At 65.8% G+C, this 10,896-nt stretch overlaps 1 protein-coding gene across 1 annotated transcript; it reads right to left on the bottom strand.

Moving 5' to 3' along the window:
- Positions 1-5,247: 5,247 nt before the first annotated feature.
- FBXL6 (F-box and leucine rich repeat protein 6) lies at positions 5,248-10,689 on the bottom strand (the record flags this gene model as incomplete). The annotated part of the gene is made up of 3 exons (XM_063322088.1): positions 5,248-5,882; positions 6,854-7,085; positions 10,455-10,689. Coding segments are annotated over 3 exons (717 nt in total), but the record flags the coding sequence as incomplete, so codon positions are not given.
- Positions 10,690-10,896: the final 207 nt, after the last annotated feature.

Raw genomic sequence — 10,896 nt, 5'->3', positions numbered from 1 at the left:
GGGATGGGGGGGGGGCGGGGGGGCTGTTGGTCCCTTGGGATGGGGGAGGGGAACCGGATAGCGCCCGATAGGGCCGGGGGGGGGGCAGGGATGGGAAAATCCAATGGGAAGGGGGGGGGGGGGCGGGACACCGGGAATGTGCGGAGCCCCCCGGGAACGGGGAAAGGGGATGCCCCGGTACTGGGAGAACTGGGAAACCAACGGGAAGGGAGTGGGGAAACTGGGAATGGTGGGAATGGGATGGGATGGGATGGGGTGGGATGGGAATGGGATGGGATGGGGATGGGGATGGGATGGGGATGGGGATGGGATGGGGTGGGATGGGGATGGGGTGGGATGGGATGGGATGGGATGGGGTGGGATGGGATGGGATGGGATGGGGTGGGATGGGGTGGGATGGGGATGGGATGGGATGGGATGGGGATGGGGATGGGATGGGATGGGATGGGATGGGGATGGGATGGGATGGGGATGGGATGGGATGGGATGGGATGGGGATGGGATGGGGATGGGATGGGGATGGGATGGGATGGGATGGGGATGGGATGGGATGGGATGGGGATGGGGGGTGGGGGATGGGATGGGGTGGGATGGGATGGGGTGGGGATGGGGTGGGATGGGATGGGGTGGGGATGGGATGGGGTGGGATGGGATGGGATGGGGATGGGATGGAATGGGGATGGGATGGAATGGGGATGGGATGGGATGGGGACGGGATGGGATGGGATGGGGATCCCACACGAGCCCCTCCCCCGCCTGGAATCCCCCCCCCATTCCGGGACAACTGTGCTTGGGGCCATCACAGCACCTCATTAGCATCTCATTAGCATCTCATTAGCATCTCATTAACCGCCCGGGCGAGGGGCGGGGCTGTCCCCCACCCCCCGTCTTGCCATGGGGCAGGGGGCACCCATAGTCCGGGGTGGGGGGGGGGGTACGGGGGCCACCTCGCTGGGTGCTGGGGTTGCCCATGGGGTGCTGAGGTAGCCCCACTGGGTGCTGGGGTTGCCCAACCGGGTGCTGAGGTTGCCCCGTGGGGTGCCGAGGTTGCCCCCCCGCCAAGGGCTGAAGGTGCCTCGGTGGGCGCCGAGGTTGCCCCGTCGGGCACCGCGGTTGCCCCATGGGGCGCTGAGGTTGCCCCTCCAGGCGCTGCGGTTGCCCCACTCTGGGTGCTGAGGTTGCCCAGCTGGGTGCTGAGGTTGCCCCATGGGGTGCCCAGGCTGGGCTGGCAGGTGGTTGCCCCATGGGGCGCGGAAGTTGCCAGCCAGGCCCAGTGGTTGCCCCAGTTGGTGCCGAGGTTGCCGGCCGTGCCCCCCTGGTGTGGGGGGGGGAAGAGGGGCTGGGGGGGGCTGGGCCCGGCTGCACCCACTGCCCGAGCCACAGGGCCAGCAGCCCTGCGCCCCCTGGGCAACCTCAGCACCCCTGGGGCAACCTCAGCCAACGGTGGGCAACCTCAGCACCTCCAGGGCAACCTCAGCCAATGGTGGGCAAAACCGAGGCACCCCCGGGCAACCTCAGCACCCCCGGGGCAACCTCAGCACTCACTGGGCAACCTCAGCCACTGGTGGGCAACCGAGGCACCCCTGGGCAACCTCAGCACCCACGGGGCAACCTCAGCCAACGGTGGGCAACCTCAGCACCTCCAGGGCAACCTCAGCCAATGGTGGGCAAAACCGAGGCACCCCCGGGCAACCTCAGCACCCCCGGGGCAACCTCAGCACTCACTGGGCAACCTCAGCCACTGGTGGGCAACCGAGGCACCCCCGGGGCAACCTCAGCACCCCCGGGGCAACCTCAGCCAACGGTGGGCAACCTCAGCACCTCCAGGGCAACCTCAGCCACTGGTGGGCAACTGAGGCACCCCTGGGCAACCTCAGCACCCACGGGGCAACCTCAGCACTCACTGGGCAACCTCAGCCACCGGTGGGCAACCGAGGCACCCCTGGGCAACCTCAGCACCCACGGGGCAACCTCAGCCAACGGTGGGCAACCTCAGCACCTCCAGGGCAACCTCAGCCACTGGTGGGCAACCGAGGCACCCCTGGGCAACCTCAGCACCCACGGGGCAACCTCGGCACCCACTGGGCAACCTTGCCATCTGGTGGGCAACCTCGGCACGCAGCGGGCTACCTCGGCACCCACCCGGGCAACCTCAGCACCCACCTGAGCAACCTTGCCACCTGGTGGGCAACCTTGGCACCCAGTGGGCTACCTCGGCACCCATCCGGGCAACCTCAGCACCCATCTGGGTAATGTCAGCACCCATCAGGCAATCTCAGCACCCACCTGGGCCACCTCGGCACCCACTGAGCAACCTTGCCACCTGGTGGGCAACCTCAGCACCCAGTGGGCAACCTCGGCAGACACGAGGCCAATGTCAGGGCCCGGCCCATGGGGCAACCTCAACCCCCAGTGGGCAACCTCGGCACCCGCCCGGGCAACCTCAGCATCCACGGGACAACCTCGACACCCACTGGGCAACCTCGCCACCTGGTGGGCAACCTCGGCATCCAGTGGGCTACCTCAGCACCCACTGGGCAACCTCGCCACCTGGCGGGCAACCTCGGCATGCAGCAGGCTACCTCGGCACCCACAAGGCAACCTCAGCACCCACTGGGCAACCTCAGCACCCACTGGGCAACCTCGCCACCTGGTGGGCAACCTCAGCACCCACCTGGGCAACCTTGGCACGCAGCGGGCTACCTCGGCACCAACCAGGGCAACCTCAGCACCCACTGGGCAACCTCGGCACCCGCCGGGCCAGCCCCCCCCCAAACCCCCCGGGGTGGGCGGGGCTAATTGCTAATTAGCATCTTAATGAGCGGGGCGGGGCGGGGCCGGGCAGCAGCTGGGCCGGGCCGGGCTCATTAGCGGGGGGGGGGGCTCATTAGGGGCCATCAATATGCAAATGAGGGCGGCTGCTGCCAGCGGGTGACAAATGGCCCCGGGGGGGGGACACGGGACACGGGACACCCCCCTCCCCCCCCCCATGGGGGGCCCGGGCCGCAGGTGGGGGGGGGAGGGGAGCCCATCAGACCCCCCCCCCCCCATGGGATGGGGCCAAGGACGAGGGGGGGGACGGAGTTGGGGAGCTCGGGGGACCCACGGCTTCCCCTCTGCCCCATAGCGCTCACCCTGCCCCATAGCGCCCAACCTGCCCCATAGAGCCCGTCCTGCCCCATAGCCCCCACCCTGCCCCATAGAGCCCGTCCTGCCCCACGGGGCCCATCCTGCCCCATAGTGTCCACTCTGCCCCATAGTGCCCGTCCTGGCCCATGGCACCTCCTCTGCCCCACAGCACCTATCCTGCCCCATAGCGCCCATCCTGACCCATGGCACCTAATCTGCCCCATAGAGCCTGTCCTTCCCCATAGTGCTCGTCCTGCCCCATAGCACCCATCCTGCCCCATAGCACCCGTCCTGCCCCATAGCACCCATCCTGACCCATAGTGCTCGTCCTGCCCCATAGCACCCGTCCTGACCCACAGTGCCCAACCTGCCCCATAAAGCCCAACCTGCCCCTTAGCACCCGTCCTGCCCCATAGCGCCCGTCCTGCCCCATAGCACCCACCCTGCCCCATAGAGCCCATCCTGCCCCACAGGGCCCATCCTGCCCCATAGAGCCCATCCTGCCCCACTGCGTCCATTCTGCCCCATAGCGCCCGTCCTGCCCCACGGCACCTCCTCTGCCCCACAGCGCCCATCCTGACCCATGGCACCCAACCTGCCCCATAGTGCCCAACCTGCCCTATAGAGCCCATCCTGCCCCATAGTGCTCGTCCTGCCCCATAGCACCCACCCTGCCCCATACTGCCCAACCTGCCCCTTAGCACCCGTCCTGCCCCACAGCGCCCATCCTGCCCTGTAACACCCATCCTGCCCCATAGCGACCATCCTGCCCCATGGCACCTGCTCTGCCCCACAGTGCCTGTCCTGCCCCACAGCGCCCATCCTGCCCTATAGCACCCATCCTGCCCCACAGCGCCCGTCCTGCCCCATAGAGCCCATCCTGCCCCATAGCGCCTGCTGGTGGGGAGCATCACCAGCTGGGGGGGGGGGGGGGGTACCACCGTCACGGGGCACCGACGCTGTGGGGCAGGGCTATGGGGAGAACCACTGGTGGGGCGGGAGGGGGCTGAGGAGCACCACCAGTGTGGGGCAGCCCCATGGAGGATCACCGCTGGTTGGTGGGGCACGACTTTGGGGGGGCACCACTGGTGGGGAGAAGACCCATGGAGGACCACCGCTGGTGTGGGGCGGCCCCATGGACCACCACCATGGTTGTGGGGCAGCCCCACGGAGGACCACGGCTTTGGGGGGGCACCACCGTTGGGGTCCGGAGCCCTTTATTGCGCTGCACCCAGCAGTGGGGAGACACCCCACAGAACTGGGGGGCACAAAGTGTGTGGGGGGGAGATACAAAACTGGGGGGCACGTCACTGGGGGGGGTCCTCGTTGGGGGGTTCCTCACGGCGGGGGGGGGGGGCGTCATCATCATGGGGGGCTCCTGGTTGGGAGAGTCACTGGGGGGGCTCCTGGTTGGGGGGCTCGTTGTGGGGGGGCTCCCCATTGGGCTCCTCGTTGGGGGCCTCCTCGTTGGGGGCTCGTTGCCGTGGGGCTCCTCGTTGGGGGGCTCCTCGTTGGGGGGTTCGTTGAGGGGCTCGTTGTGGGGCTCCTTGTTGGGGGTCTCATCATTGGGGGGGGTCCTCGTTGGGGGGGCTCCTCGTTGAGTGGCTCGTTGGGGGGGCTCCTCATTGGGGGGGGTCCTCGTTGGGGAGCTCCTCGTTGGGGGGCTCCTCGTTGGGGGGCTCATTGGGGGGGGTTCCTTGTTGGGGGGCTCATTGTGGGGGGCTCCTCACCGAGCAGCTCGTTGGGGGGCTCCTCGTTGGGGGGGGTCCTTGTTCGGGGGCTCATTGGGGGGCTCCTCGTTGAGCTCCTCATTGAGTGGCTCCTTGTTGGGGGGCTCGTTGGGGGGGCTCCTCATTGAGCAGCTCGTTGGGGGGCTCCTCGTTGGGGGGGGCTCATTGGGAGGCTCCTTGTTGGGGGGCTCCTCATTGAGCAGCTCGTTGGGGGGCTCCTCGTTGGGGGGGCTCATTGGGAGGCTCCTTGTTGGGGGGCTCCTCATTGAGCAGCTCATTGGGGGGCTCCTCGTTGGGGGGGCTCATTGGGAGGCTCCTTGTTGGGGGGCTCCTCATTGAGCAGCTCGTTGGGGGGCTCCTCGTTGGGGGGGGTCCTCGTTGGGGAGCTCCTTGTTGGGGGGCTCCTCATTGAGTGGTTCATGGGGGGGTCCTCATTGGCCTCCTCATTGAGTGGCTCCTTGTTGGGGGGCTCATTGGGGGGCTCCTCATTGGGGGGGCTCCTCATTGAGCACCTCGTTGTGGGGCTCCTCGTTGGGGGGGCTCCTCACTGAGCGGCTCATTGGGGGGCTCCTTGTTGGGGGGCTCGTTGGGGGGTTCCCCATTGGGGGAGGCTCCTCCTCGAGCTCCTCGTTGGGGGGCTCCTCACTGGGGGGGTTCCCCGTTGGGGAGCTCCTTGTTGGGGGGGGGCTCCTCGTTGAGTGGCTCATTGGGGGGGGTCCTCATTGGCCTCCTCATTGAGTGGCTCCTTGTTGGGGGGCTCCTCGTTGGGGGGCTCATTGGGGGGTTCCCCATTGGGGGGGCTCCTCCTCGAGCTCCTCGTCGGGCTCCTCCTCACCGAGCGACTCCTCCTTGCGCCCCTCCTCGCCCCGTCCCTCGGGGGGCGCGCCGTGGGGCAGGTCGGCCAAGAGCCGCAGGCAGCGCTGCACCTCCTGGCGACCCCGGTGGGGCCTCTTGGTGCCGCGGGGCAGGTGGCGGCAGGAGGAGAGGTTGAGGTAGGTCAGGTCCGGGCAGGCCAGGAGGCCGCTGGGGGGCGGGGGGACGCCAGGTCAACCCATGGGGGAACGGGGGGGACACCAGGTCAACCCATGAGAGATGGGGGGACACCAGGTCAACCCACAGGGGACGGGACGCCAGGTCAACCCACAAGAGACGGGGGGGACGCCAGGTCAACCCATGAGGGACAGGGGACACCAGGTCAACCCATGGGGGACGGGGGGACGCCAGGTCAACCCACAGGGGACACGGGGCGCCAGACAACCCATGGGGAACGGGATGCCAGGTCAACCCACGAGGAACCGGGTGGACGCCAGGTCAACCCATGAGGGATGGGGGGACGCCAGGTCCACCCACTAGGGACGGGGGACACCAGGTCAACCCACAAGGGATGGGGGGACGCCAGGTCAACCCATGGGGGACAGGGGGACACCAGGTCAACCCATGAGGAACCGGGGGGATGCCAGGTCAACCCGCGAGGGACTGGGGGGACACCAGGTCAACCCACGGGGGACGGGACGCCAGGTCAACCCATGGGGGACAGGGGGACACCAGGTCAACCCACAAGGGATGGGGGGACACCAGGTCAACCCGTGTGGGGCAGGGGGACGCCAGGTCAACCCACGGGGGACACGGGGTGCCAGATCAACCCACAAGGGACGGGGGGACACCAGGTCAACCCATGAGGGACAGGGGACACCAGGTCAACCCGTGTGGGGCAGAGGGACACCAGGTCAACCCATGGGGGACAGGGGACACCAGGTCAACCCGTGTGGGGCAGAGGGACACCAGGTCAACCCATGGGGGCAGGGGGACACCAGGTCAACCCACACGAGATGAGGGGACACCAGGTCAACCCCCGAGGGACGGGGGGACGCCAGGCCAACCCCACAAGGGACAGAGGGGCCACCCCCCCCCCCAACCACCACGTCCCCGTGTCCCCCCCCCGCCGCCGCGTCCCCTCCCCCCCCGCCCTCCGCCGCCCGGCGCCGGGTGCTGACCTGAGCGCGCCGGGGGTGACCTTGGTGGCGGCCAGGTCGAGGGAGCGCAGGGGGGAGCGGGGGCCGAAGGCGGCCAGGGCGCGGGCCAGGTCCTGCTGGCCGAAGGCGCGACCGGCCAAGTCCAGCTCCCGCAGGCTGCGGCGCCACTTCCAGGCCACGGCCGCGGCCCCCGCCGGCCCCCCCGGCACCTGCTCGCCCCCGCGCCGGAGCCCCAGGTACAGCTGCTCCAGCTCTGCCGGGAACCCCCCGGGGGGGCGGGGGGGGGGACCTCAGCGCCGGGTGCAGGCGCCGGGGCCCCTTCGTGGCGTGGCCACCGCAGCGCGGCGGGTGGCTACCGAAGGAGGGTACGGCCACCACGGCGCGGCCCCTTCGTGGCGTGGCCACCGCGGCGCGGCGGGCGGCTACAGAAGGAGGGTACGGCCACCGCGGCGCGGTACGGCACGGCACGGCCACCGCGGCATGGCGCGGCACAGCCCAGTACGGCCCAGTATGGCCCAGTATGGCCCCATAGAACCCAGTATGTGCCAGTATACCCCAGTATTTCCCAGTACGCCCCAGTACAGCCCAGTAGAGCCCAGTACAGCCTCCCAGTACAGCCCAGTATTTCCCAGTACATGCCAGTACAGCCCAGTACAGCCCAATACAACCCAGTACAGCGCAGTACAATCTCCCAGTATACCCCAGTATTCCCCAGTACACCCCAGTACAGCCCAGTACAGCCCAGTACGGCCCAGTATTTCCCACTACGCCCCAGTATAGCCCAGTATAGCCCAGTATAGCCCAGTACAGCCCAGTACAACCCAGTACAGCCTCCCAGTACAGCCCAGTATTTCCCAGTACGCCCCAGTATAGTCCAGTACAGCTCAGTACAGCCCAGTACAGCCCAGTACAATCTCCCAGTACAGCCCAGTATTTCCCAGTACAGCCCAGTAGAGCCCAATAGAGCCCAGTACAACCCCGTACAACCCAGTACAGCCCAGTACAGCCTCCCAGTACAGCCCAGTATTTCCCAGTACGCCCCAGTAGAGCCCAGTAGACCCCAGTACACCCCAGTACACCCCAGTACAGCCTCCCAGTACAGCCCAGTATTGCCCAGTACAGCCCAGTACGGCCCAGTATTTCCCACTACGCCCCAGTAGAGCCCAGTACAGCCCAGTCTAGCCTCCCAGTACGGCCCAGCATAGCCCAGTACACCCCAGTATAGCCCCGTAGAGCCCAGTACACCCCAGTACAGCCCAGTACAACCCAGTACAGCCTCCCAGTACAGCCCAGTACAACCCAGTACAGCCCAGTACACCCCAGTACAGCCCAGTATTTCCCAGTACACCCCAGCAAAGCCCAGTACAGCCCAGTACAGCCCAGTCTAACCTTCCAGTACAACCCAGTACAACCCAGTACAGCCCAGTACAACCCAGTATTTCCCAGTACAGCCTCCCAGTACAGCCCAGTATTTTCCAGTATGCCCCAGTATAACCCAGTACACCCCAGTACAGCCCAGTATTTCCCAGTACACCCCAGTATAGCCCAGTACAGCTCAGTACAACCCAGTACAGCCCAGTACAGCCCAGTATTTCCCAGTACACCCCAGTATAACCCAATACAAGCCAGTACAGCCCAGTACAACCTCCCAGTATACCCCAGTATTCCCCAGTACACCCCAGTATAGCTCAGTACAGCCCAGTCCAGCTTCCCAGTCTGTCCCAGTCCATCCCAATCCATTCCGGTCCGCCCCAGTGCAGTCCAGTCCATCCCAGTATGTCCCCGTATAACCCAGTATGTCCCAGTACAGCCCAGTACAGCCCAGTACAGCCTCCCAGTACAGCCCAGTATTTCTCAGTACACCCCAGTATAGTCCAGTAGAGCCCAGTACACCCCACTACAGCCCAGTACAACCCAGTACAGTCTCCCAGTACACCCCAGTATTCCCCAGTACGCCCCAGTATAGCCCAGTACAGCTCAGCCCAGCTTCCCAGTCTGTCCCAGTCCATCCCAGTCCGTCCCAGTCCATCCCAGTATGACCCACTCCAGTCCATCCCAGTCCATCCCAGTATAACCCAGCCCCTCCCATCCGCTCCCACTCCATCCCAGTATAACCCAGTCCATCCCAGCCCATCCCACTCCATCCCAGTGTAACCCAGTTCAGTCCGTCCCAATCCATCCCCGTATAACCCAGTCCACCCCAGTCCATCCCAGTATAACCCAGTCCATCCCAATCCGCCCCAATCCATCCAAGTCCATCCCAGTATAACCCAGTCCAGTCCACCCCAGTATAACCCAATCTAACCCAGTCTAACCCAGTATAACCCAGCCCCTCCCAACCCCTCCCAGTATAACCCAGTCCCTCCCAGTATAACCCAGTATAACCCAGTATAACCCAACCCCTCCCAGCCCCTCCCAGTACAACCCAGTATAACCCAGTATAACCCAGCCCCTCCCAGCCCCTCCCAGTATAACCCAGTCCCTCCCAGTATAACCCAGTCCCTCCCAGCATAACCCAGTATAACCCAGTATAACCCAGCCCCTCCCAGTCCCTCCCAGTCTAACCCAGTCCCTCCCAGTATAACCCAGTACAACCCAGTATAACCCAGCCCCTCCCAGTATAACCCAGCCCCTCCCAATATAACCCAGTATAACCCAGTATAACCCAGCCCCTCCCAGTATAACCCACTATAACCCAGTATAACCCAGCCCCTCCCAGTCCCTCCCAGTCTAACCCAGTCCCTCCCAGTCTAACCCACTATAACCCAGTATAACCCAGGCTCTCCCAGTATAACCCAGTATAACCCAGTCTAACCCAGTATAACCCAGTACAACCCAGTCCCTCCCAGTCTAACCCAGTCGCTCCCAGTCTAACCCAGTACAACCTAGTCTAACCCAGTATAACCCAGCCCCTCCCAGTATAACTCAGTCCCTCCCAGTCTAACCCAGTACAACCCAGTATAACCCAGTACAACCCAGCCCCTCCCAGTATAACCCAGTATAACCCAGTATAACCCAGGCTCTCCCAGTATAACCCAGTCTAACCCAGTCTAACCCAGTATAACCCAACCCCTCCCAGCCCCTCCCAGTATAACCCAGTCCCTCCAGCATAACCCAGTATAACCCAGTATAACCCAGCCCCTCCCAGCCCCTCCCAGTATAACCCAGTCCCTCCCAGCATAACCCAGTATAACCCAGCCCCTCCCAGTCCCTCCCAGTTTAACGCAGTCTCTCCCAGTATAACCCAGTACAACCCAGTCTAACCCAGTATAACCCAGTCCCTCCCAGTCTAACGCAGTCCCTGCCAGTATAACCTAGTATAACCCAGTATAACCCAGTATAACCCAGCCCCTCCCAGCCCCTCCCAGTATAACCCAGTATAACCCAGTATAACCCAGTCTAACCCAGTCCCTCCCAGTATAACCCAGTACAACCCAGCCCCTCGCAGTCCCTCCCAGTCTAACCCAATCCCTCCCAGTATAACCCAGTCCCTCCCAGTCCGTCCCACTCTAACCCAGTCTAACCCAGTACAACCCAGTCCATCCCAGCCCCTCCCAGTCCCTCCCAGTCCCTCCCAGTCCGTCCCAGTCCAACCCCGCCCGCCCCCACGCCCCCCGCTCACCGGGGCAGGGCAGGGGGGGCAGCGCGGGGGGGGGCAGGCGGGCGCAGTCGCGCAGGTCGAGGTGCCGCAGGCGGGGGGACCCCCCCAGCAGCCGCCGCAGCAGCGCGGCCCCCACCCCCCCCCCGGCCCCCGCCAGGCTCAGCTCCCGCAGCGCCGGGAAACCGGGGGGGGCCGGGGGGGCGCGGGGGGGCGGCCGCGGGGCCAGCGACAGGTTCAGCAGCCGCAGCACCTGGGGGGGGGGGAAAGGGGGGGGGGGTCAGGCTGGGGGGTCGGGGGGGCACCTGGAGAAGGGGATGGGGGGGGTCAGAGGGGTTGGGGGGGTCGGGGGGGTCCCTGGAGATGGGGATGGGGGGGTCAGAGGGGTTGGGGGGGGGTCGGGGGGTCCCTGGAGGTGGGAATGGGGGGGTCGGGGGGGGGTCGGGAGGTACCTGGAGATGGGGAC

This window comes from Chroicocephalus ridibundus, unplaced genomic scaffold, assembly GCF_963924245.1.
Source record: "Chroicocephalus ridibundus unplaced genomic scaffold, bChrRid1.1 SCAFFOLD_838, whole genome shotgun sequence".
Lineage (NCBI taxonomy): Eukaryota > Metazoa > Chordata > Aves > Charadriiformes > Laridae > Chroicocephalus > Chroicocephalus ridibundus.
This window is presented reverse-complemented; position numbering and strand designations above follow the sequence as displayed.